General features: G+C 43.5%; 2 protein-coding genes across 6 annotated transcripts in view; both read right to left on the bottom strand.

Annotated features, from left to right (window-relative positions):
• LOC148098680 (protein NLRC3-like) overlaps positions 1–27,367 on the bottom strand; it is a 321,437-nt gene that overhangs the window by 255,139 nt on the left and 38,931 nt on the right. The window contains exons 1-6 of one of the 5 annotated variants that reach the window (XM_087850567.1): positions 18,713–18,824; positions 16,758–18,558; positions 14,754–14,927; positions 7,899–8,072; positions 3,153–3,199; positions 1,416–3,004 (exon numbers count right to left, since the gene is read on the bottom strand). In XM_087850567.1, the coding sequence (XP_087706693.1) occupies positions 2,469–3,004; positions 3,153–3,199; positions 7,899–8,072; positions 14,754–14,927; positions 16,758–18,558; positions 18,713–18,749 (2,769 nt within the window). In that variant the 5' untranslated portion in view covers positions 18,750–18,824 and the 3' untranslated portion in view covers positions 1,416–2,468. Of the gene's footprint in view, positions 1–1,415; positions 3,005–3,152; positions 3,200–7,898; positions 8,073–14,753; positions 14,928–15,156; positions 15,331–16,757; positions 18,559–18,712; positions 18,826–27,367 lie in introns of those variants that run through there. The other 4 variants (XM_087850561.1, XM_087850565.1, XM_087850566.1 and 1 more) reach the window with 4 other exon arrangements.
• On the bottom strand, positions 21,015–25,430 carry LOC148098684 (uncharacterized). Its single transcript, XM_087850586.1, has 4 exons — positions 25,308–25,430; positions 23,793–24,182; positions 23,127–23,462; positions 21,015–21,062 (listed from the first exon to the last, which is right to left on the bottom strand). Exons 1-4 carry the CDS (start codon positions 25,425–25,427, stop codon positions 21,015–21,017), a joined length of 894 nt encoding a protein of 297 aa, XP_087706712.1. The 5' UTR covers positions 25,428–25,430.

Here is a 27,367-nt window from a genome sequence, read left to right as displayed (position 1 = left end):
GAGGTCAAATCCACCATCTTTGTTTCAGTGCTGAGCTTCATGTTCTCCCGTGTTTGTGTGCGTCCTCTCCGGTACTCCGGCTTCCTCCCACAGTCCCAACACATGCAGTTAGTGGGGTCAGGTTAACTGTGAGTGGTTGTGTCTCTGTGTTATTCCACCTTAATCAATGACTTCCTGTTAGCATTAAGTGCTTCTGTAGGACTTGTGGAGATCAGAGAAATATTTTACTGCTATTGTTCATGGTCATCATCATTACCATTGCATTAATAACATTAATAACATAATCTACAGCATTGATATTGTATTCAGATGTTTAAACATATTGGCACCCAATTAGCCTTTATTACAGGTGCAGTTATAACCACTTTAAACTGTTGAGTTAAATCTATAATCTTAAATGTTTATATGCAGATTATATTGCATTATAAAAGAAAGGCTTAACTCTGAGTACACTCTGTGCCAAAGTAGACAGGAAGCGCAGGCTTTTGCAGAGCGTGCTTGTGAAAGTGAAACTAAAGCAGAGTCTAAGTGTGAGTTACTTTGAGGAGCTGTTGGGAGGATGCTATTTGAATAACCAGGTTATTCATTGTTATCTTTTATTCATTTATATCCTTTTTATTAAGCTTTATTAAGCCAATAACTGAGATTCATGGTATCACACAGCTGTGCTGCTGCTGCTGGTGATGTCAGCACATCTGGAACAATACGAGGTATCTGCTACCAGACTGAGCAGGACGTGAGACCTGTGGACTGTTTAAAGCTGTCCCTCCACAGCTCACTCAGACCTGATCCACACCTCAGTGATATTCTCTGACTTCCTCAGTAGAGACAGAAACCATTCAGATCTGGGACGATCAGCTGACTGATGATGTCACACAGACTGTGTTTTTCAGGAACAGTGATTCTGATGTGAGCCTGCTAGCTGACAGCAGACCTGATGAAACCACATGTTCACATCTGTGAGGACAGACTGGACTCTTTGACTGCACCTTGGTTCTCCTCAGAGGTCTGTACAGGAGCATGTCCACCCCCACTGAAGATCTCAGTCACTGTGAAACATAGAAAGCTGCTTGTGTAGCCTCTGCCTCACATGTAGATACAGCTACAGGTTTCTCTGTCAGTCAGACTGAAACAGTGTCCTGATGCTGCATCATTCAGCTCTGTGCCCCAGTCAGCATCACTGTGAGCTACCAGTGTCAGTGTTTCTGCCCTTTTCCTGTAACAATACACTCAGCACAGGCTCAGCTGCTATCCAGTGTTGGACTTTGGCTTCAGCTGCTGTGATAGATCCTCTAACATAGATCAGCTCTGCTACATGTTGTTAGATAAGTGCAGCTGCTGTCATGTCCTGATGTTTCTCTGGCTCAGCAGCTTCTCCATCAGAGGTTCACATGAAGCTGATCCAGTATCTCCAGTAACTGTGTTCTGTGCCTCACTGGTTCATCCTTCTGTCTGTGTGACGTCAGTCAGATGTTGAAGTTAAACTCTGTAATCTTCACTGTGTCACAGAGTTCAGTGAGTCCCGTTATTCACAGTATCAATCAGATCATCAGAGAACAGCTGATCAGCAATCAGTGGTGCCAACAGCACCTCCTGTGGTGAGAGGATGCAATAATGCAATGTAGCATTTTTACACTCAACACTTCCAGTCATGGAAACTGTCTGTTGGATCTGTTTGACGTTGCTTTCTTGTGTTGCTTTCTTGGTTAGAGTTCCTCACAAATGTCCAGATTATTCTTCTAATGAGGCGTCGACCATGTTTTCAGTTCTTTGGAAGAAAACATCGCCCTTTGCCATCCTTACTTTTCTTTGACTTCTTCAAATGCAGCTGAACTCCAGCTGGTATTTTATTGGACTTTGCAGCTGTTTCTGGTCATCAGTTCATTCCTGCAAACCTCTGAACCTGAACAACAATGATGCTGCATTGCTGGCTGATCCCAAAAGGTTGATTCTGTTCATCTGGACGTTTTCAGAAACGTTTGCTCACTGATCAGGTGACTTCTTCAGTCTCAGCTGACTGCAGCTTTACAACCTTACAAACAGCACATTTGCACAATGACTGAAACCAGCAGCAGCAGCACCTGATATATATGATACTAATATAATACATATACATATATAATCCATACTAATGATGAAGGAACTGAGCTCACAGTCCATTGTTCATTCAGTGAACTACTCAGTTTATTTTGGGCCTCAGAAATGCTCACTCTGTTTGTACATCACTGTCAGCAATAGACTCATTCTGCTGTGTGGACAGGAACACATGTGACATCACTTCCTGTTTGTTTGTGACTGAAGAGGAAGAAGTTTACAAGGAATCATTTAGAAGAGTTTCAAACATCAACTGATTGAATCCATGAATCTGAAAACGTGTTTGTGAGTGAAAGAGACAGACATGTACAGACTGAACTATCTGTTCAACAGTCAGAGTGTTTCTGTAACAGGAGACACTCTTTACACCCCACTCAGCACAGGGACACTGAGGAACCAGGAAACCTGACCATAAACCCAGGATAAAGAGTTTGAGTGAATGTGGTGTTGAAGGTGTGGAGGTGGATCAGAGTGTCAGAGGAGACTCTGTAGAAGGACAGAGAGCCAGCAGGACAGTCCACATACACTGCTGCTCTGTTAGAGACAGAGGAGGAGGAGGAGGAGGAGATGGATGTTTTTCTGTTATTGTGCCAGACATAACGAGGACCATCATCAGAGCACCACAGACTCCAGGACTGATCATTGTATCCAAACAAACAGTCATCACTGACTCCTTTCCTTCTGATGCTTCTGTAACTCACTGATATATAAACGTCTCCTCTCCACTCGACCTCCCAGTAACAGCGACCAGTCAGACCATTTCTACACAGCAGCTGACGATAAACATCAAATCTGTCTGGATGATCAGGATATGACTGAACCTCCTCCACATGTGTCACCTTCCTGTTGTTGTCAGACAGTTGGAGCCATTTGTTCACTGTGTTTGTGTCGATTGTGAGTTGACAGGAATCTGATGGAGAGAACAAACACAATCCAGCTGCAGTTATTGATCCATCATCTGTTCATTGATTGACACTTTGATGATGACTCCTGACATGATGAAGATGGTTGAATGTGTGCTGCTTTGTTTTCATGAATCCCATTAAAAACACACTTACACTTCCTCAGACCTGGTGTCAACCATCGGACTCCAGCAGGCTCCACCCTGAAAGGAGGAGGGGGGTCAGAGCAGCACAGTCAGCATGCACACATGGACATTACATGGCTCTCATACACACACTGTTACACACTGAGCTCAAAGCTCGGCTCCACTGTTTTATTCAAAGAAATCTACATTTATTTATCAGCACATTTAAAAACAGGTTGAGCCAAAGTGCTGCACAGAGTAGAGAGAAAATAGGAAACATACACAGTAATTACTATAAAGACTCGTCAGAATTGAAAGCTACAGAGTACAAATGTGTTTCCAACCGGGTTTTAAAAATGTCGAGTGTTGGTGACGACCTGATGTGAAGGGCGACTGTTCCAGAGTTTGGCTGCAGCGATCGATAAAGCTCACCTCTGTTTTTACGTCTAGTTCTGGTCAGAAGCTACTTATCTGCAGACCTGAGGGCTCGACTTGGATTATTTTGTTAAAGAGAGATAAGATGGAGCCAATCACTCAGAGATTTAAAGACAAACAACAAGATCTGGAAGTGGATTCTACGATGTACTGGTAACCAGTGTAAAAAGCTGGAAAAAGCTGGTGATGGGTCGTCTAGCACAGACCCACCTCTGGAACCAGACAATTCATGAGGGAGAGAACTGTGACAGCGCCGTTCCTTCACTTGACCTCAGTCGCTCTCGTCTGCTCCCTCGTAACACTGCTCTTTATTGAGGTTACATGAATATGCATAAGTTCATTAACATGTGATGTCTTACACAGGTATGAACAAAGAGTACCAGTCTGTGCATAGTGTAGGTATGTAGGTATGTGTGTGTGTGTGTGTGTGTGTGTGTGTGTGTGTGTGTGTGTTCCAGATGTGACCCTGTGACCCCAAAGCTGGTGCTAAGAGTCCAGTGGTCCCCCTAACAAAGGGCTCTTATACTTAACCAGATACAGAGTAGGTGTCCTCCTAAACCATAAATCAGTAAGAGAAGGTACGACCTCTCTCATGACCTTAAGGTGTGTGTGCATGCCGGAGCACTCTGGAAGGCACACAGAGTCTTAACAGACTACTAAGGCTACGTCCACACGTACACGGGTATTTTTTAAAACAGAGATTTTCCGTTTTCGTTTTAAAAAATAATCCCGTCCACACGTAAACGCAGAAATGAAGGAAAACGCTGCTAGGAACATGCCAAAGCAGCAGGTGGCGCTATATTCCTAACCGTGCAGAAATGTTGGCCAATCAGAAGTCTAGAAGCCTCGGTGGGAAATAGTAAACAAAGCTGGGGCATAGAAGCAGAACCGAGTCGTATGTGTGGAGGGACAGTAACTGTGTGTGTATATGTAAGCATTTAAACACTGCAGAGACAATTAACAGTAACAGTATTGTAGAAATTCATTTCACCGAAACAATAACGTGGCGCACAGTGTGACGTCAAAAAAGGCGCACAACTTTGACGCTGCGTTTTCTGCGTTTTTCTCGTCCACACGTAAATGCAAAAACTGAGTTTTCAAAAATATCCACCCTGGCCGGAGTTTTTAAAAATCTCTGTTTTCAGTGACCGAAAACGCCGTTTACGTGTGGACGAAAGGTGCAAACGCATAGAAAAATCTGCGTTTTCAAAAATACCCGGGTACGTGTGGACGTAGCCTTACGGTGTGTTCACACCGAACGCGATGGACGCGAACAGAGCGTCAGATTTACATGTAAAGTCAGTGGGGGTGACACACGCGATGACACGCGATTGCAGGTCCCGCGTGAATTCGGAAACAGATTTGCGTCGCGAAAATGCCAAAACGCGTGAAATGCGCATCAGTGTAGCGCGTCTGGCGCGTTTGACTCGCCAAAAAAAAAGACGCGCGTGAGTTTTTGTGTTGCATTTTGTGCATACGCGCGTTTCGCGTCTACCGCTCGAGTTGGAAAAATCTGAACTCCAGCGTCAAATCGCGCCGCGACAACCAATCAGGAGCCTGGTGACGTGGCTCTGACCTAGGTCAAAGGGGCAGATCCAGCCAAAGCCCTTCATTCTTCATTCAGTATGGAGGAAAAGCTCATCAGTGCCGTGGCTAATCACCCAGAGCTATATGATGCTAGCTACTACTTCTACCGAGACAGGAATAAAAAGGACCTAGCTTGGAGACACATAAGTGAGGAGATCGGGCAACCTGGTAAATTCATTCCTCCTTCTTTTTAATTTTCAGACTGACCCGATGAACCCGCGCAAAAGCTAGCGAGCCCGCCTACTGTCCCGCTATTTTCCCACTGATGTATAAATACCTTTCCGCTAACAAGATAATGAGTTTATTCAGAGGACATCTGCAGGAGAAAGAGGAAGAGCCTCAGGGACACTTATAATAAGGAGAAGAAGACAGAGAAGGAGAAGAGGAGTGGGTCTGCAGCAGGATCGGGGAGAAGATGGAAGTTCTTCGCGGTCATGGGGTTTCTGGACCCCTTCCTCACCCCGCGGGAGACAAGCGGCAATATGGTGCTGACCGTGGAGAACTTCTCCCCCGAGGACCAGGGACAGCCCGGAGAGGCAGCAGGGGAGTGTCAGTCAGAAGGTATGTTTACATTGAGTTAATGTAGGCAGTTAATTTATGCATGTTGTCATACAGGAATATATTTTGTTTATTAATAAACAGTATACAGTAGTCCCGCTGTTCATCCGTCACTGCCTCGCCTTTTCGCTGATTTTTTTTATTGCACCGTACAGCTTTCAACGATGCGCATTGCATTCTGCAGCCCAAATGACAAATCTCCTCCGTGTCGTTTCTCCTGCGCTTGCCAAACTTATCATGTTTGGTTTTGATAACCATCACGTCCAATAGAAAAAAACAGCACAAAAACACTCATAACTACGACCCTCATTCGGAAATAGACACCTGCACCGGGAGCAAAAAAGGCGCACAAAAGTGGCGCCGCAGACGGAGAAAAAGCGTGGCATAATACTTTTACCTTTTAAAATCGACAAAGGTTTGCACTTTGAGAATCAACTTGTGAGAACTGTGACTACTGTTCATGTGCTGCAATAAATGAGAGACCACTGTATATAATAAGTATATAAGTATATAATAATATAATATTCTCTATGACTATTGTCTTCAACCTGTTAACATTTAATATTGTCTTGATAGAGTCAAGTAATCATGCAGCAGAGTCCACCCCTGTCTCTTCTCCTGGCTCCCCAGTCCCTGGTCCCTCAGCTCCTGCTGCTGCACCCACAGGTATGAACATCAAGCACTGACAGCTTTTTACTTGCTTGGATTCCCTTGTGATCACCTTTACTAAATATCTACAACCAATCTGTTTATATCCTGTTTTTTTCAATTTTGAAAATGAAAATCTAGTAGCAGCCTTCTCATTACTTTGTGTTGTTTTGTGCTGTGTTTTACAGGCCCACAGAGGAGGACAGCTCGAAGGCGGGCGAGGGACGGGTCCCAGGACGGTCAATCGGCGGTGGAGCTGGCCATCCTGGAGTCCCTAAAGAGGCCACGCCCGTCTCCAACAGAACATTTCCTCCTCGGCCTTGTTCCTGCTCTGGAGAGCATGCCGCCTCAGACACGAGAATTTATGAAATTTCAAATTTATAAATTAGCTTTTGAAAACAGCACTGCTGTGTTAAATTTGGAAACATTGGGCCCTAATGATCAGTCGTTTTCTGATGAGGCAGCAGCTCTCCAGGGCAGAAACAATGTTCTTATTTTTCTCCTCCTTCTCCCTGAGGCTCTTCCACTCCAAGCTGGGTCCTTTTTATTCCTGTCTCTCTGTAAATAGTTACATGTCATATATTTATGTTTAATGTTTTTGTTACTGAATTTATATATTTTTCAAATAAACATTTATAATGACAAATGTCTCTGTTCTGCTACACAGCAAATATTGGCACCCGACTGGACACAAGTAGAATTTATTTCATATTATACTAATGACAAAACATACTAATACAGTGGGATGAAAAGTTTGGGCAACATTGTGAAAAGTAATTATTTTCCTGTACAAATCGTTGGTTTTCACAATAAAAATTGTCAGTTAAATATATCATATAGGAGACACACACAGTGATATTTGAGAAGTGAAATGCAGTTCACTGGATTTACAGAAAGTCTGCAATAACTGTTTAAACTAAATCAAGCAGGTGCATAAATTGGCAACACAAAAAAAGAGAAATTAAATAAATATTTAGTGTATATCAATGTGTGTGTCTCCTATATGATATATGTAAGTGACATTTTTCATTGTAACAGCGATTCATACAGGAAAATGATGGTGATGTTAGCTGCTCCTGTCTGCCTCTTTATCACACACAAAGACTGAAATGATTCACAGCCTTGTTTCATCCTTCTGTCAGTGTCACTGACTGTCACTGTGACTGTGGACATACAGCATGGGAAACATACACATGGCTGACACTTTATTAGGTACACAGTGACCACTATCTCAGGTAAACCGGTGACCTAATAAAGTGTATTTAAAGTTACAAAATGTTGTCTCTGTCCAAATATTTATGGACCTAACTGTAGGTCTACTTTTAATGAAACTCTCAACATGACTTATCAGTTATCATTAATGTTCCTGCAAACAGACTCCTTGGAGACCCCCTACGTACCATCCAAATAGACTAGTGTGTCTGTCCCTGAAAATATTCCTGCATGTGTGATTGTTCATGTCTCATCTGCAGGAAACAAACAGGAAGTGAGTGAAGGACACAGGAAATGTTTCCAGCTCGTCCTCCTCTATCAGACATTCACTCCATACCTGAGAGTGTCCAGTCTCCAGCCTGGATCCTTCAGTCCAGACGACAGGAGCTTAATTCCTGAGGGACCTGGATGATTGTAGCTCAGGTCCAGCTCTCTCAGATGGGAGGGGTTGGAGCTCAGAGCTGAGGCCAGAGAAGTACAGCCTTCCTCTGTGATCAGACAGCCTGACAGACTGCCGACACACAAAACAACAATCAATCTTTTAAAGAGCATTTTCTGTTTGTCACAATAACATCTATCCATTTACATCCATTCAATGTAACTTTATTTAAAAGCGACAATTCCCAACAGACAACAACAGTCGTCTGAAGCTGTTTAACAGTGTAAGGTAACAGCCTCCAATATTAGAGAGAAAGACCCAAAAACCAGACAATCCACTGTGAGCAGCACTTGGTGATGGTGGGAAGGAAGGACTCCCTTTGACACAAAGATCCTCCCAGTGAAAACAGGCTCCTGGAGGAGAATCTATCAATAAATCAATCAATCTTTATTTATAAAGCACTTTTCATACAAAGATGTAGCACAAAGTGCTTTAAAGCCTCCAGGCTGGGCACACAGTAGGAGGGAGGCAAAGAAGCCCCCCAGCCAGGTTGAGAGGACACACAGAGCCCCAGCAGCCACGGTCGATCACAACCGCGGTGCAGAGAGCGCCCTCCGAGGAAACACTGGAGATATGACCTAATAAGAGTATATACAGAATAAAATAAATAAGAATGGGATACAGTATAAATATAAATAGAGTAAGAAGATAAAAAATGAATAAGAATAAAATCAATAAATATTAGGTAAAACCTAAATTAATAATATAAATAGAGTAACAGGATAGAATAAATAAGCATAAAATAAATAAACATTAAGTAAAAGCTAAATTAAAAAGGTGGTCTTGAGCCTGTTCTTAAAAACATGTACGTTCTCTGCGGCCCTGAGCTCCTCTGGCAGGCTGTTCCACAGACGAGGACCATACCACTGAAACGCTGCCTCTCCGTGAGTATGTGTCCTGACTTTAGGGACAATCAAAAGGCCAGTACCAGAGGACCTCAGGGTCTGCGAGGGTTCATATGGTAAAAGGAGATCTGAGAGATAAGAAGGCCCAAGACCATTAAGACATTTCAAAACCAATAAAAGAACGTAGATCCTGAAACACACGGGGAACCAATGCAGCGATTCTAAAACCGGTGTAATGTGGGCCCGCCCTCTGGTCTTCGTCAGCACACGAGCTGCAGAGTCTTGTAAAAGTTGTAAAGGTGAAAAATTCTTTTTGGGGAGACCAGAGAGCAGGGCAGTAATCAATGCGACTGGTAATAAAAGCATAAGCATCTCCGTGTTGGCCCGAGAGAGAATAGGGCGGACTCTGGCTATATTCTTTAGATGATAAAATCCAATTTTGGTTACATGTTTAATATGTGGGATAAAACCAAGCTCAGAGTCTAAAACAACACCCAGGTTTTTCACTTGTAGCGAAGGACATAGTGAAGATGCCTGTAATTTAGACAAGAGTTTCTCTCTCTGAGCCTCAGGACCGACGATTAAAACTTCAGTTTTGTCCTGGTTAAGCTGTAAAACGTTTTCTGCCATCCAAGATCTTATATCTAAAATACAGTTAAAAAGGGCATCCATTGGTCTGGTGTCTTCAGGAGACACGGAGATGTACAGCTGAGTGTCATCAGCGTAACTGTGGAAGTTCACTCCATGCCTCCTGATGACACCGCCGAGAGGGAGCATATACAAATTAAAAAGTACAGGGCCTAAAACCGACCCTTGGGGCACACCACATGTCATTCTATGGATCTTAGAGGAGCATGTATCCATACTCACCATAAAAGTTCTGTCTGAGAGACAGGAAGTGAACCAGTTGTGTACAGCACCAGAGAGGCCCACCATGTGTTTCAGTCTGTTTAAAAGAATAGCGTGGTCTACTGTATCAAAGGCTGCGCTTAGATCCAGCAGCACCAGGACTGAGAGCTTTTGTGAGTCCCAGTTACATCTAAGATCATTTAAACCTTTAGGAGAGCAGTCTCTGTGCTGTGGTTCACCCTAAATCCAGACTGGAATATCTCCAGGATCTGTCTATCATTCAGAAAGTCATTAATCTGAGTAAAAACAAGTTTTTCTAAAAATTTTACTTAAAAATGGTGAGTTGGATACAGGTCTGTATTAAAATCATTACAATCCAAATTGCTCTTCTTCAGAAGGGGCCTCACCACCGCCGTTTTAAAGGCAGCAGGGAAGACACCCAACTGAAGAGAGCAATTCATCATGTATGAAAGCTCAGCTTCAAAAAAATCTACCATGACTGGTTGCAGGGTGAGGGGAAAGAGAAGAGATGAGCTCAGAGAGACACAAAAGTTAAGGACAGTCGTGACATATAAAAGCATCAGGAGTGAAAAGAGGGGAGTGGAGAAGAAAGCAGAGCATCATCAACAGCCTGAGCCTATAGCAGCATCACTATGGGATGGTTCAGGGTCACCTGATCCAGCTCGAGCTATTAGCTTTATCAAAAAGGAAAGTTTGAAGCTGATCTCCAAAGTAGAGAGTGTGTGTCTCCTGATCTCAAACTGGGAGCTGCTTCCACACCAAGTCCAACATAGCCAGGCTGAGTCGTTAGATTAGTCCAAAGTAAAGTCAGAAAGTCATTATTTGTGTCACATTTTAGTGGAAATGTACAACAACTGTCCAAAAGTTATTTCTAAATCTGATATTAAACAGTTTAAATGGTGAAAAAAGCTGTAAAGAAAACAGAGTCAATAAAAGCCTCTTTAGAGGGTCACCAGTTTAAAACTCAGACATTTAAACTGGTGATTCTCCTTCTCTGCTCCATTTCCTCTCTAGACTTCCTGTTCCTAGGAGGGATTTGATTGGCTGAACGTCCTTTTAGTCTTTCTTTAGTTCTTTGGGTGCTAATCAAAGAGGTAAACACACGAGTCATGTAACGTGACATAAGTAGCGCTCTGATTGGTTGGGATTGACAAACTATGGTGCTGTTTGCAAGCTTAGCTTTGCAGAGGCAAGAAAATCTCTTAGATAGGGATGAGACGCTCCACAGTGACGTTTCCACACTTTGGAGCTTCTGAAGTGCAGATGTTTGGAAATGCTGCTCCAACACGTGGTTCAAACACTCAGATCATGTGACCTCAGCTGCCACAGGTGGCATACCTGTGGCTTCCATGTTAGCATGTTAGCTTCAACAGGTGGTCAGTGTGAGAGCAGAAGATGATATCAGTGACATCCAAACAAGGAAGGAAGAGACTGTTGAAGGCAGCGAGCTGTGACTGCTGTGAACAGTGTTCTCACACTATTTTCTCCCTGTGTCAACATACATGAGGCTGTTTCAGCTGCAACACACCACAAACACCTTTATACAACTAAATATACTGAGAGCACACTGCTGTGGTTGCTGTGGTAACCATTCATATATCCAGCTGTTTGTGGCCGAGTCTGCTTCCTCATCCTTGGGAAAAACCCTCAAAGTTTGATGCGTTTTTGACTTGAAGCTTTTTGTGATTTGGTTTTATTTGTTGTTCTACACACTGTGAAACAAAGCTAGAAGCCCCTGTGGTACAGTGGGGGACTCAAACCCAGGACCCAACCTGCTCCAACAACAGTCAGAAGGATTTTATTAAGTCTCATTTTCTGTTCATTAGGAAAACATCAATAATGAAGAGCACATGTTTATAGAGGCACATTCAGACCAATGACAACAGTCCATTCACACTGACCTCCACCTTTTTGAATGTGAGTAAACACATCATGGTTCTGGTGCTGATGTGATATCTGGGACAGGTGATGATTTTGAACTCAGTCTGAGGTTTGATTACATTGAACCTGCACTGCTTTCTCCTGTTTATGACACATTTATACCCAAAGTCTCAGCTGGATAACAAAGAACGAGGAAAAACACATTTGTTGAGAGAATTGTTAACAAATGTGGTGAGAGTGTTGTAATAGTTACAGACAGAACTATGATTTATTTATTTAAATGCATTCCAGGACGTTTTTTACTCACGTTATGTCACTTCCACGATGTTATTTTTCTCTCCTACAATGTACGTTACAATTACATTAGCATGACCATTTATCCAAATTAGGCGATGACGCCATTTAGCGACTTCTAGCAACTTTTAGGACAGCCAATAGCAATTTTCCTTACTGAGGAGTTGGCAACACTGCTAGGAGCAGTGGGTGGATGGCAGCATCATCATGAAGGATCAGTGCGAGAATAAATCATCATCCACAAAGAAAACCAGTCTGAGTGTCTGACGCTCTTGTTAGAAAGACGCAGTCGCAGCTTGTGGGTGCAGTTAGCTGGTTTGCTAGTTAGCTGGTTTGCTAGTTAGCTGGTTTGCTAGTTAGCTGCTCTGCGAGTTAGCTGGGAGCAAACTCACTCGAACATTTGATGCTAAACTGTCTAAACTGTGTGAGCAGCATTCATTGCTGCTCTGTGTTACTCTCCAGCCTCTCTTTAACTTAGTCCTCTCAGTTTTTTTCCTCCTTACAAACTAGAAAACCTTCTTTTTCAGCTTCTCCTCCACACCCGAGCTGTGGCTAAGGTGCTACCAGCACGCAGGCTCGTTGTGTCCAAATTCATGGGCTGCATCCTCCTGAGGACACATTTGTAGACCGATAACGTCACAGCGATGCACCAAAGGCTGTCCAAATTCGTGGACTCCTCCGAATGCAGCCGACAAATGCGTCCTCCTTTTCCCCGAATTTGAAGGATGGGTCGGGTGTGTCCTTCGTGGCCCACCATATCCCAGAATTCATATTGCGGCCCAGCCAAACTCCAGTTTCTGGTAATGGCGGCCGCTACTGTGATTTAAAATTACTCTTACTAATCTTCCTGGGTCACAAAATTTTTAACATATTTTCAGGCGAGAATGTGAGTGTGTAAACTTCAAATATCTGCTCGGTTTATCAAGATATCGCATATTTGCAAAAGTGCTTCGACGTTTTCGGATACGTCTGTTACCCACCAGCTTGATAGCTAGCCGAGAGCTTCAGGGTTACTGAAAGCGCCGAGAACGGCACAACTCCCTGCACATCATTTTCAGATCACCGCGGACTTTCGCTAATCAGGTTAAAAGTAATATATAAGTCACTTAGACAACCTAAACATGTTATTGTTTGGCTTTTTTCAGTGTTTTATTTGTTCGTGAATCAATTGGTTTGGCTGAGATTTAAGTTATTAGATTAGATAAAATAAAACTTTATTTATCCCCCGGGTGGGTTCCTCCTTGGTTTTTACACAACTGAATAAACGTCAAACAAAAAACTGATTAAACAGAAGTGTGAGATGGTCAACAATTTACGCCAGAGTCCTGTTATATTTTAGATAGCAAGGAGCAGACGGCAGAGTTTATTAAACTCCACCGAGACAGCGGTGACACCAATCAGAAGGCTAGACTGTCCAATTCCATGGCCGTTTACTTCCGGCCTACCTGACCTTCTGAGGACCCGGCCCACGTAGACCGCGAAGGCCGGGTCCTCAGGAGGATGCAGCCCATGAATTTGGACATGACCACAGTCTTTCTCACTCAACAGTTACACTCGTCACGCAGACTAACAACACTCCACATGTTCACCACTAGGAGGTGCTAAAAGACCACATACAGTGAGATTATGAGTAAATGTCTGCTGTGTCTGACGGTGACTTGAGTTTTTACTAACTGGCTACATGAGCAGGATTAGCTGCAGTTCCATCTTTGTAAAAGAGACTCAGCATTAGAACCAAACAGAAACATTTCTACTTTTTCTGCAGCACCAGCTGAATGCATGGAGCCTAAACTCCAGTGACAATGAGACACATACAGTGTGACTGCTGTGACTTTACAGCTGGGCCTCATTCACTGACATTAGTAAGATATGACTGAATCTATATCACACTTAAAGCTTTCTGTAAATGAAAGAATCAGTGAAAATGAGGCACTTCAGTTGATTTTAAACAAAAACTCTGAACATAACCTGATCCAGACCAAGTTATAGGTTCAGCATCAGTAACCAATTGGTGATGTAACCAGGTAAACACAGAGCTAGACAGAGACAGACAATTTATGCTCACAATCACACATCTCCAGTTAACCTTGCATGCATGTTCTTGGACTGTGGGAGGAAGAGTACCTGAAGACAACCCACATAGACGACACTATCACCCCTATTTACAGAATTATAATTTAATTAGATGATAAATTAATAAATTATTTGGTATTTTAATGAAAATACATTTTAGCAATAGTTTATAAGCCAACAATTATAGTTTAAAAAAAAAGTGACAAATCAAACAGTCAATAAAATCTTCTACAGCTGAAACTAATGTAGACAATGTCGGGGGAGGAAGTAAAAGTAAAAACCAGAGACAATAACTAAAAAAATAAAACAGGAAGTGAATAACATTCAAGCTCACTTTAAGCTCAACAGTCAAATTCTGTTTTGTATTAATCTATTGTTTTGAATTTTTGTTTACATTTTATGTTTAAGTGAGGCAATGAGTCATATCACTATGACCAAATATATATTTCATCTTTTCAGTCAGAAATAATCAATTGATCATATTTTTATTACTAAAGTTTTCTGAAAATCAAATTCTGATATCTGAACAAACAGCTCTGTAAAAACCTTCAGAATACAGGAATCGAACTAGAAGGTTTGGTGGATGAAGCACTGCTAAAATAAAGAATTTGGACTCAGAGGAGCAGATGGGACATTTCATTGCAAATGAAAGACAGAAAGTGAACAAATATCACTAAAAACCCCAGAAGCTAATTTCTACATTCAGACTTTTTTAAAATCAATTGACTGTTTATGCAGTAATAGAAATCAGGTTTAACATGATCATCAGTGGAACATTTTAAATCCTGACCTGAGAGTTTCCATTTTACAGCGTGGACTCTTCACTCCAGCAGACAGAAGCTTCACTCCTGAATCCTGCAGGTCAGAGTTACTCAGGTCCAGCTGTCTCAGACTAGAGGACTGGGAGCTGAGAGCTGAGGACAGCGCTTCATAGCCTCTCTCTGAGAGCTCACAGTGACTCTGTCTGAAAAATGACAGATAAACATTAAACAAACTGTTATTAAATTGCAATGAGGGCGCACAAAAGAGTTTTTAGATTTTGCAATAAATCCTGTTTTTTTACTAAGAGTCAACAAATGGATGACACTAACATAAAACTATTACAGAAGTTTAACTGACTTTTTTCCCATTTAGTGGCTTCTTATTGGTTAATTCTGTCAATTGATGAAAAGCACAACATAACTTGATCTCACCTCAGAGTATTCAGTTTACAGTGTGGACTTCTCAGTCCTGCAGAAAGAAACTCCACTGCTGGATCCTGCAGGGAGTTGTTACTTAAATCCAGCTCTCTGAGTGTCGAAGACTGGGAGCTGAGAACTGAGGACAGAGCTTTACAGCCTCTCTCTGAGAGGTCAGGGACACTCAGCCTAAAAAACAAAAACAAAATAAAAACATAATCTGAAAAATTGTCATTTGATAACAAACTGTTTGTGATTAATTTAAATCACTTCTTGTGTTGAACCTTTGAAAGAAAGACAAATGCCAGTGTGCATTACTATTTATGGCTAAAAAACGTTTTAGTTTAAAAATGTTCCCAGTGTAAATATAAAGACCTGGAACTTGCTCATTAAATGCTAAACAAAAACAAGTGATGACTCATTCTGTGAACAGGTGATAGGCAAGACTGTAAGTATGTAGCAATGAGAGGGAAGGCTGGCTCATATCCTGGTGAGTGAGGGTTAGTTACTCTAGGAAAAGGTCAAGATATGATTGAGAGATTCTGGGAGACTGAACCAGTGAGATTTTCATGGAAATTATTTCAATTAAAGCAGATATAGTGATTAGTCCTTCCATCAGTCGTCCACAAAGCAGTGAGATAAAGTCTCAAGTCTCATTCTGCACAGTGTAAATGTCAGTGTCCTCCAGGTCCTCACTGATCATTGCATTCTGTCACAAATTGTCATGGTTCACAGACTGTGTACAGTCGGAAATCAAAGTGCACGACATAGGAGAAATTGAAAAACAATCAAGCATGCAGATCTAACAACAGGAAACCAGAAGAAACACGAGGAATATAATTGATTCAGCAGCTGCAGATCCTTGGAACTGTACTGGTGAGGCAGATTGTAACATATAGAAGTGAACTCATCTTCAGCTGAGCAGTGCACTGATGCAGAGCAATAAGACCAGAGGAGGAATGAGGGAGTTGATCACCTATGGGTCCATCACAGTCTTTGAACGTCTTCAGTCAGTACAGAATCATGCTGCGAGGCTTTTAACCAGCACATGAAATAGACTGGACATTACTCCAGTTTAATCTCTTCACACTGGTAACCAGTTCATTTTAGGCGTTATTTAAAGATTTAGTCCTTACTTTTAGTCCCAGTCTATATTTCTGACTTTCTACAATCCTACAGCTCTTCTCACATCTGAGATCTTCCAGTCAAAGGCTTTTACTGGTCCCACTAACTCATTTATCCAGACTCTAGTATTCAGAGTGGCCTTTAACTAGTTTAGGCTGTATGATGTTCAGTGTTTGCTGTTTAATGTTTTTATCTTCTGTGTTTTTTATTGCCTGTTTCTATTGTAAAGCACTTTGTGGTTTTTGACCTGTGAAAGCTGCTGTATAAATAAATTTTACTTACAGGATGATTCTGGACATGACTTTGATAAAAGCTGACACCCAGATATGTTTAAGACACTCTGACATTTACTGCTGCTATCAAACATTAACTATAATATACTGTATTTAGTGCTGATGATCATGTAAAAAAATATGTTTAAGTTTTAAAGGGTCCATCACACATTACACTGTTTATGTTATAAATAAAAGCCTGATCACATGTTTACTCACAGAGCTTTGTTGGAGGCTTTGACCACTGGCAGCAGCCTCAGAAGAGCCTCCTCTGAAGCAGAGTATTTCTGCAGGTCAAACACATCCAGATCTTTTTCTGATGACAGTAAGATGAAGACCAGAGCTGACCACTGAGCAGGAGACAGTTTATCTGTGGAGAGACTTCCTGATCTCAGGGACTGTTGGATCTGCTCCACTAGAGAACGATCATTCAGTTCATTCAGACAGTGAAACAGATTGATGCTTTTCTCTGCAGACAGATTCTCACTGAGCTTCTTCTTGATGTACTGAACTGTTTCCTGATTGGTCTGTGAGCTACTTCCTGTCTGTGTTAGCAGACCTTGTAGGAGAGTCTGATTGGTCTGCAGTGAAAGACCCAGGAGGAAGCGGAGGAACAAGTCCAGGTGTCCATTTGGACTCTGTAAGGCCTTGTTCACAGCACTCTGGTGAAGTGATTGGAGTTTTATTTTGTTAAATAATTTAGATTTCTTGGAGGTTGTTTGTCGTTCTTCCAGCAGATTGAGTCCAGAGTTGATGAAGGTCAGATGGACATGAAGAGCAGCCAGAAACTCCTGAACACTCAGATGGATGAAGCAGAACAGCTTGTCCTGGTACAGTCCTCTCTCCTCTTTAAAGATCTGTGTGAACACTCCTGAGTACACTGAGGCTGCTCTGATATCGATGCCACACTCTGTCAGGTCTGATTCATAGAAGATCAGGTTTCCTTTCTGCAGCTGATCAAAAGCCAGTTTTCCCAGAGACTTAATCATCTTCCTGCTCTCTGGACTCCAGTGTGGATCTGTCTCAGCTCCTCCATCATACTTGACCCTCTTCACTTTGGCCTGAACCACCAGGAAGTGGATGTACATCTCAGTCAGGGTCTTGGGCAGCTGTCCTCCCTCTCTGGTTTCCAGCACATCCTCCCTCTCTGTAGCAGTGATCCAGCAGAAGACTGGGATGTGGCACATGATGTGGAGGCTTCGTGATGTCTTGATGTGGGAGATGATCCTGCTGGCCTGCTCCTCATCTTTGAATCTCTTCATGAAGTACTCCTCCTTCTGTGGGTCAGTGAACCCTCTGACCTCTGTCACCATGCCAACACAGTCAGGAGGGATCTGATTGGCTGCTGCAGGTCGTGTGGTTATCCAGAGGTGAGCAGAGGGAAGCAGTTTCCCCCTGATGAGGTTTATCAGCAGCACATCCACTGAGGTGGACTTTCTAGGGTCAGTTAGGATTGTAGTTTTGTGGAAGTCCAGAGGAAGTCGACACTCATCCAGACCATCAAAGATGAACACAACCTGGAAGTCTTCAAAGCTGCAGATTCCTGCTTCTTTGGTTTCAGTAAAGAAGTGATGAACAAGTCCCACCAAGCTGAACTTTTCCTCTTTCAGCACATTCAGCTCTCTGAAAGTGAATGGAAACATGAACTGGATGTCCTGGTTGGCTTTGTCTTCAGCCCAGTCCAGGGTGTATTTCTGTGTTAAGACTGTTTTCCCAATGCCAGCCACTCCCTTTGTCAGCACTGTTCTGATTGGTTTATCTCTTCCAGGTGGGAGTTTAAAGATGTCTTCTTGTCTGATTGTTGTTTCTGGTCTATCTGGTTTCCTGGATGCTGTTTCAATCTGTCTGACCTCATGTTCATCATTGACCTCTGCAGTCCCTCCCTCTGTGATGTAGAGCTCTGTGTAGATCTGATTCAGAAGGGTTGGGTTTCCTGCTTTAGCGATGCCCTCAAACACACACTGGAACTTCTTCTTCAGAGCAGATTTAAGGTTACGATGACAAACTGCAGCTTGAAGTTCTGAATAATAATAATAAAAATACAACTTCAACAAATATATTTTACAAAACTCTGATGACATTTTCTGACCCACTGAGAAATGACTTAACACACTGGTGTCATGAGTGTCTCATTTATCTAACAGCTTAAAACCTTAAGTAAGAAATCCTCTTACGTCTCTGCAGACGGTCAGCCAGCTCCTCCTGCTTCATTCTCCTCAGGAAGTCCACTGCGATCTTCACAAATGCCTCTCTGCTGCTCCTCTGCTCATCATCCGCCCTCTGAAACTCCAAGAACTGGGGCTTATTTGGATTCAGAGCTTTCTGGATCTTCTTCAGCTCGTTCTTCACAAAAGTGATGATGTTGTCCTCCAGCAGCTGGAACAGAACACTTTATGAATGAACCACCACTCTGAAATTCAGTCTAAACTTGAACGACCCATAATTTCTCTGTACTTTTCATAAGAGCAGCCAGACTTTCAGCTAGTTTTTCTTTTGCTCTGCAGGCTTTATGAAGGTGTGTCAAAGTTGTTCTTTGGACATTGGCTGCTTTTTAAATCATTTTCAGTCCTCATACAGGAACATTCTTCAAGCTAAATCCAAGTATATTAGACCAGAGTAAACTTGATAGATATGCGTGTGTGTAACTCTTAGAGCTGTTTGGCTGCTTTTTATGGGGGCTGGGTCTTTGGAAAGTGAGCAAACAACAGTTTTAGTAACACACCCTGAACTGCACACTTTAACAAACAACATGAGATTTTAACTGTAATGTAAAAATCCTGTGATTCACTGTTATTAAGCACAAACACATTTATGGCCCGTTTCTATTAGTAGCTGCTCAGATCGACTGGAGCCATTGGTTTCCATTACAGTTGAGGACCACCTAATGTGGTCGTCTCAATACAGCAGAGTGTCGACTCACATCATTAGTAAGTGCTAATGCTGCTAATTTCCATCATATTTGTCATTTATTTCTCAAAGTTATTGAAGAAACAGTTATTCAGCTTCATTCCCACTGATCTCGACTACAAACTGTTTCACTTTGGTTTTTGTTTAAAGCCTCGATGTTTAAAACGTTTCCCTGTGATCACATTTGCACCGTCTGATTTCAAAGTTTGTTTCCTTTGGTCATTTAGTCCACAGAGTCCTTGGTGTTCTGAAAGGGACCTATAAATAAATGTATTATTATTAATATTAATAATAAAGTAGTTGTTGTACATGTACAGACCATAAACATGGAGTCCAGCTGTGTTTGATGCTGCTGGGCAGACTGACCACTGGGAACCTCTGAGCTCTGCTGGTCCACTCTGTGGAGGAACCATGGACACACACACACACACACAGCCACTTTCATTATTAAAATGTGAATTTAGCCTCTAAAAGCTGTGTTCAGTCAGTGTTGCTGCTTCCTGTGTCTAACCTCACTGCTTCTGAAAGAACCGTTAAAAATTCCCGTAAACACTTTTAAACCTGTGAAAAAACCTTTTTAGAACAGTTTAAGCTGTTATATGTTGAACTCTTGGCTGACATCATATTGAATGCTGTGGACTCAGAATATGATGTCACTCAAGTTTACATGTGTGTGAAGGCAGACGAGTCAGTACTTTGGTAATACAGTGTAAAGTTGAATTTATTGATTGATTTCCATGAACACCACTGTGGCTCAGTGTTGTCCTGATGGAGTCTCATTAACAGCAGCCAGTATGATCCAGGCTTTAGCTGCTGGGTCTCTGTGTGACCTCTCAGACTGTTTAACAGATCAGACACAAAGAGAATCAGAGCAGCTCTGTTCTTTAAACACAAACATGAACCCACTCAGGTCACACTTTCCCCACAGATATGAGCATCACTGTCCTCAAACAGCAAATGACCAAGTCTAACATTTGGATCTTTTCTCTTTCATTGTTTTCTTTTTAATGAATCTTTGTAACAATCTGAGGATGTTTCAGGTCATATTTATCCAGGAAACACAAACATGTAAAGGAGTCATCACAGCTCTCTGACCTCGTTGGTCCAGGTTCAGCACTGAAGTCTGGATTATCATCTTTGGACCTCCTCCTCACAGACGGACAGCTGGACCCTGCAGACTCTGCTCTGTCTTCCTCTTCCTCCATCATCATCTTCAGTCAGTCTGAGAGGTAATCCACAAACACTCAGTGAGTTCACATTAACAGGAGTAACTGAGTTACAGTCGCTGACCTCTGACCTGTCATGTAACCTAGAAACCAGGTCAATATGTCTGTAGGTTCAGTCATCCAGGTCATGTGATCTAAGGAGCTTAGAAAGAAAATAGAGACTTCTTTAAGTTTCTGGAAGACGTTTCATCCGAGAAGCTTCTTCAGTTTTAAAACCAAACGGTGGTGAGTCCCAGATATTTACACCTGAGACGGAAAGAAAGCATGTCACTGACCCACCATTGATCATGTGATGAGACACATGATCAATGGTGGGTCAACAATATAACAACAATATAAACACTTATTTCAAGGATGAAACTGTGAGTCTGATCACCAGGAGCACAAACATCTGGAGCACAAATATCTGGAGCACAGACATGTGGAGCACAGACATCTGGAGCACAGACATCTGGAGCACGGACATCTGGAGCACAGACATCTGGAGCACAAACATGTGGAGCACAGACATGTGGAGCACAGACATGTGGAGCACAAACATCTGGAGCACAAACATCTGGAGCACAGACATGTGGAGCACAAACATCTGGAGCACAGACATGTAGAGCACAGACATGTGGAGCACAGACATCTGGAGCACAAACATCTGGAGCACAAACATCTGGAGCACAGACATGTGGAGCACAAACATCTGGAGCACAGACATGTGGAGCACAAACATGTGGAGCACAGACATGTAGAGCACAAACATGTAGAGCACAGACATCTGGAGCACAAACATATGGAGCACAAACATCTGGAGCACAAACATGTGGAGCACAAACATCTGGAGCACAGACATCTGGAGCACAAACATCTGGAGCACAAACATCTGGAGCACAAACATCTGGAGCACAAACATCTGGAGCACAAACATGTAGAGCACAAACATGTGGAGCACAGACATGTAGAGCACAGACATGTGGAGCACAGACATCTGGAGCACAAACATCTGGAGCACAGACATGTGGAGCACAAACATCTGGAGCACAGACATGTAGAGCACAGACATGTAGAGAACAAACATCTGGAGCACAAACATGTGGAGCACAGACATGTGGAGCACAGACATGTGGAGCACAAACATCTGGAGCACAGACATGTAGAGAACAAACATCTGGAGCACAAACATGTGGAGCACAGACATGTGGAGCACAGACATGTGGAGCACAAACATCTGGAGCACAAACATCTGGAGCACAGACATGTGGAGCACAAACATCTGGAGCACAGACATGTAGAGCACAGACATGTGGAGCACAGACATCTGGAGCACAAACATCTGGAGCACAAACATCTGGAGCACAGACATGTGGAGCACAAACATCTGGAGCACAGACATGTGGAGCACAAACATGTGGAGCACAGACATGTAGAGCACAAACATGTAGAGCACAGACATCTGGAGCACAAACATATGGAGCACAAACATCTGGAGCACAAACATGTGGAGCACAAACATCTGGAGCACAGACATCTGGAGCACAAACATCTGGAGCACAAACATCTGGAGCACAAACATGTAGAGCACAAACATGTGGAGCACAGACATGTAGAGCACAGACATGTGGAGCACAGACATCTGGAGCACAAACATGTGGAGCACAGACATGTAGAGAACAAACATCTGGAGCACAAACATGTGGAGCACAAACATGTGGAGCACAGACATCTGGAGCACAGACATGTAGAGCACAGACATGTGGAGCACAAACATGTGGAGCACAGACATCTGGAGCACAAACATGTGGAGCACAGACATCTAGAGCACAGACATGTGGAGCACAAACATGTGGAGCACAAACATGTGGAGCACAGACATGTGGAGCACAAACATGTGGAGCACAGACATCTGGAGCACACACATGTGGAGCACAGACATGTAGAGAACAAACATCTGGAGCACAAACATGTGGAGCACAAACATGTGGAGCACAGACATGTGGAGCACAGACATCTGGAGCACAGACATGTAGAGCACTGACATGTGGAGCACAGACATCTAGAGCACAAACATGTGGAGCACAAACATGTGGAGCACAGACATCTGGAGCAAAGACATCTGGAGCACAGACATCTGGAGCACAAACATGTGGAGCACAGACATGTGGAGCACAGACATGTGGAGCACAGACATGTGGAGCACAAACATGTGGAGCACAGACATGTGGAGCACAGACATCTAGAGCACAGACATGTGGAGCACAAACATGTGGAGCACAAACATGTGGAGCACAGACATCTGGAGCAAAGACATCTGGAGCACAGACATCTGGAGCACAGACATGTGGAGCACAGACATCTGGAGCACAGACATGTGGAGCACAGACATGTGGAGCACAAACATGTGGAGCACAGACATGTGGAGCACAGACATGTGGAGCACAAACATGTGGAGCACAGACATGTGGAGCACAGACATGTGGAGCACAGACATCTGGAGCACAAACATGTGGAGCACAGACATCTGGAGCACAAACATGTGGAGCACAGACATCTGGAGCAAAGACATCTGGAGCACAGACATCTGGAGCACAGACATCTGGAGCAAAGACATCTGGAGCACAGACATGTGGAGCACAAACATGTGGAGCACAAACATGTGGAGCACAGACATCTGGAGCAAAGACATCTGGAGCACAGACATCTGGAGCACAAACATGTGGAGCACAGACATCTGGAGCACAAACATGTGGAGCACAGACATCTGGAGCACAAACATGTGGAGCACAGACATCTGGAGCACAAACATGTGGAGCACAGACATCTAGAGCAAAGACATGTGGAGCACAAACATGTGGAGCACAAACATGTGGAGCAAAGACATCTGGAGCACAGACATCTGGAGCACAGACATGTGGAGCACAAACATGTGGAGCACAGACATGTGGAGCACAAACATGTGGAGCACAGACATCTGGAGCACAAACATGTGGAGCACAAACATGTGGAGCACAGACATGTGGAGCACAAACATGTGGAGCACAGACATCTGGAGCACAGACATGTGGAGCACAAACATGTGCAGCACAGACATCTGGAGCACAAACATGTGGAGCACAAACATGTGAAGCACAAACATGTGGAGCACAGACATCTGGAGCAAAGACATCTGGAGCACAGACATCTGGAGCACAGACATGTGGAGCACAAACATCTGGAGGACAAACATGTGGAGCACAAACATCTGGAGCACAGACATCTGGAGCACAAACATGTGGAGCACAGACATCTGGAGCACAGACATCTGGAGCACAAACATGTGGAGCACAGACATCTGGAGCACAGACATCTGGAGCACAGACATGTGGAGCACAAACATCTGGAGCAGAAACATGTAGAGCACAAACATGTGGAGCACAGACATCTGGAGCACAGACATGTAGAGCACAGACATCTGGAGCACAGACATCTGGAGCACAGACATCTGGAACACAGACATCTGGAGCACAGACATCTGGAGCACAAACATGTGGAGCACAGACATCTGGAGCACAAACATGTGGAGCACAAACATGTGGAGCACAAACATCTGGAGCACAGACATCTCTAGCACAAACATGTAGAGCACAGATATCTGGAGCAGAAACATGTAGAGCACAAGCATGTGGAGCACAAACATCTGGAGCACAAACATGTGGAGCACAAACATGTGGAGCACAGACATCTGGAGCACAGACATGTGGAGCACAGACATGTGGAGCACAGACATGTGGAGCACAGACATGTGGAGCAAAGACATCTGGAGCACAGACATCTGGAGCAAAGACATCTGGAGCACAGACATCTGGAGCAAAAACATGTGGAGCACAGACATCTGGAGCACAAACATGTGGAGCACAGACATCTAGAGCACAGACATGTGGAGCACAAACATGTCGAGCACAAACATGTGGAGCACAGACATCTGGAGCAAAGACATCTGGAGCACAGATATCTGGAGCACAAACATGTGGAGCACGAACATGTGGAGCACAGACATGTGGAGCACAGACATGTGGAGCACAAACATGTGGAGCACAGACATGAGGAGCACAAACATGTGGAGCACAGACATGTGGAGCACAGACATCTGGTGCACAGACATGTGGAGCACAAACATGTGGAGCACAGACATGAGGAGCACAAACATGTGGAGCACAGACATCTGGAGCACAAACATGTGGAGCACAGACATCTGGAGCACAAACATGTGGAGCACAGACATCTGGAGGAAAGACATCTGGAGCACAGACATCTGGAGCACAAACATGTGGAGCACAAACATGTGGAGCACAGACATGTGGAGCACAAACATGTGGAGCACAGACATGTGGAGCACAAACATGTGGAGCACAGACATCTGGAGCACAGACATCTGGACCACAGACATCTGGAGCACAAACATGTGGAGCACAAACATGTGGAGCACAAACATGTGGAGCACAAACATGTGGAGCACAAACATCTGGAGCACAGACATGTAGAGCACAAACATGTGGAGCACAGACATCTGGAGCACAAACATGTGGAGCACAGACATCTGGAGCACAGACATGTGGAGCACAAACATCTGGAGCAGAAACATGTAGAGCACAAACATGTGGAGCACAGACATCTGGAGCACAGACATGTAGAGCACAGACATCTGGAGCACAGACATCTGGAGCACAGACATCTGGAGCACAAACATGTGGAGCACAGACATCTGGAGCACAAACATGTGGAGCACAAACATCTGGAGCACAGACATGTAGAGCACAAATATGTGGAGCACAGACATGTGGAGCACAAACATCTGGAGCACAGACATCTCTAGCACAAACATGTAGAGCACAGACATCTGGAGCAGAAACATGTAGAGCACAAACATCTGGAGCACAAACATGTAGAGCACAAGCATGTGGAGCACAAACATCTGGAGCACAAACATTTGGAGCACAAACATGTGGAGCGCAAACATCTGGAGCACAAACATTTGGAGCACAGACATCTGGAGCACAGACATGTGGAGCACAAACATCTGGAGCACAGACATCTGGAGCACAAACATGTGGAGCACAGACATCTGGAGCACAGACATCTGGAGCACAAACATGTGGAGCACAGACATCTGGAGCACAAACATCTGGAGCAGCATGTTGATGCTGTTGGTTGAGATCCTGAAGACTGAAGTCCAGGCAGCTCCAGCAATGATCCACTGATGTGTTTTTATTCCACGTATGAATGTTGTTATTGACAGAGATGAAGTTACTCAAAAAAGTCATTATTACACATATTACACAGAACACTTTTAAAAGTACAATTAAAAGTAATGGAGTATGTTACTTCATTACTCCTCATAACAGTACTTTCATGTTACTGTGTAAAATGAGCTGAAACACTGTCTCATAATCACCATAATCTAAAGCTGAGGTACAGCCCCACACACCAACACAGATCCTGATGAGGTCACGTGATCTTTCTCTGAGTGTTTATGAACACAAATCAAAGATGAAACAGCACAAAGACACTTCAAAGTGATTCTACTGTAGAAACATGAACAGGTAGAAACCTGCAGCCTGACTGCTCATCACTTTGTTACCTGTTCAGGTTCAGCAGCAGCAGCTCACTTTATCACGGTGCTGGTCTGGGGTCAGTGTTTACTCAGCTTTAACGTCACTCTGGGTTCTTGGCTAGCTTAGCGTTAGCTTAGCTTTAGCTTAGCGTTAACATGCTGTCAGGTGTCTCGTGTGGTGTGTAAATATTAATCACAGTGACAGTAAAGGAGGTAAAGGGCTGACGTCATCACGTACGCTGCGTCCTCTGTGGACTCTGAGTGAACTCACAAAGTACAAACTACAAGTACACAAACACGAACGTAGCTCAGAGTAGCGGACACACTCGGCCTCGTTGGTCCAGCTGTGAGTCCGTTACCGTGAACTATGGAGCGGCAGATTTGTGCTGAACTAAGCTGCACACAGCTGATGTTAGCCAGGAAAACATTACACACTGACTTTAATGGAGAGACCGGAAATACAAACACACACAGTTTGTTGTGTGAAGAAATCGAACATGAGCTGAACAAACAGTAAAGTTCCTAAAGACAAACTGTTAAAGGAGGAAACAAAGCAAACTTACAGTCTCTTCACACACCAACAACAAGCTCCACTCCACACCTGGACACTAAACACGGACACACAGGTGAGCTGCTTCCTGGAAGGAGGCGGGGCTCCACCTGAAACTCAGCACAGGTGGGAGGGGCTCAGCTCTGTGTGTGCTGATGTGTTAACTTTAAAAATATGCCGTCTGACTGCTCAGACTGAGTCAGAGTAAAGTTCACATGCTGACGTGTGGAGACATGAAACCTTGTTGTAGCTGCAGGTGTGAACACACTGATCCCAGATCAGCTCTGCTGTATTTGTAACATGAACATTTCTGCTGCAAAGCTTCAAATGTTCAGCATTTTTCTCTGTTTCCAGTCTATAGATCCAGTCACACTTTCTACCTTCACCTGTGCAGGAAAGACTGAGAGCAGAGCTGAAACCAACCGTCCAATCAGTGAGCAGCATCAACACCTGAGCTTCATTCAGACTCTGTTATTGAAGATGTTGTTGGTACAAAGTTCATCTGCTGCTCACATGAATCCATGAAAGATTTATTTCTCTGAATGTTTCTTCAAAGCTCATTTCAACCTGT

Source organism: Neolamprologus brichardi, chromosome 14, assembly GCF_056152115.1.
Source record: "Neolamprologus brichardi isolate AB-2024 chromosome 14, ASM5615211v1, whole genome shotgun sequence".
Lineage (NCBI taxonomy): Eukaryota > Metazoa > Chordata > Actinopteri > Cichliformes > Cichlidae > Neolamprologus > Neolamprologus brichardi.
This window is presented reverse-complemented; position numbering and strand designations above follow the sequence as displayed.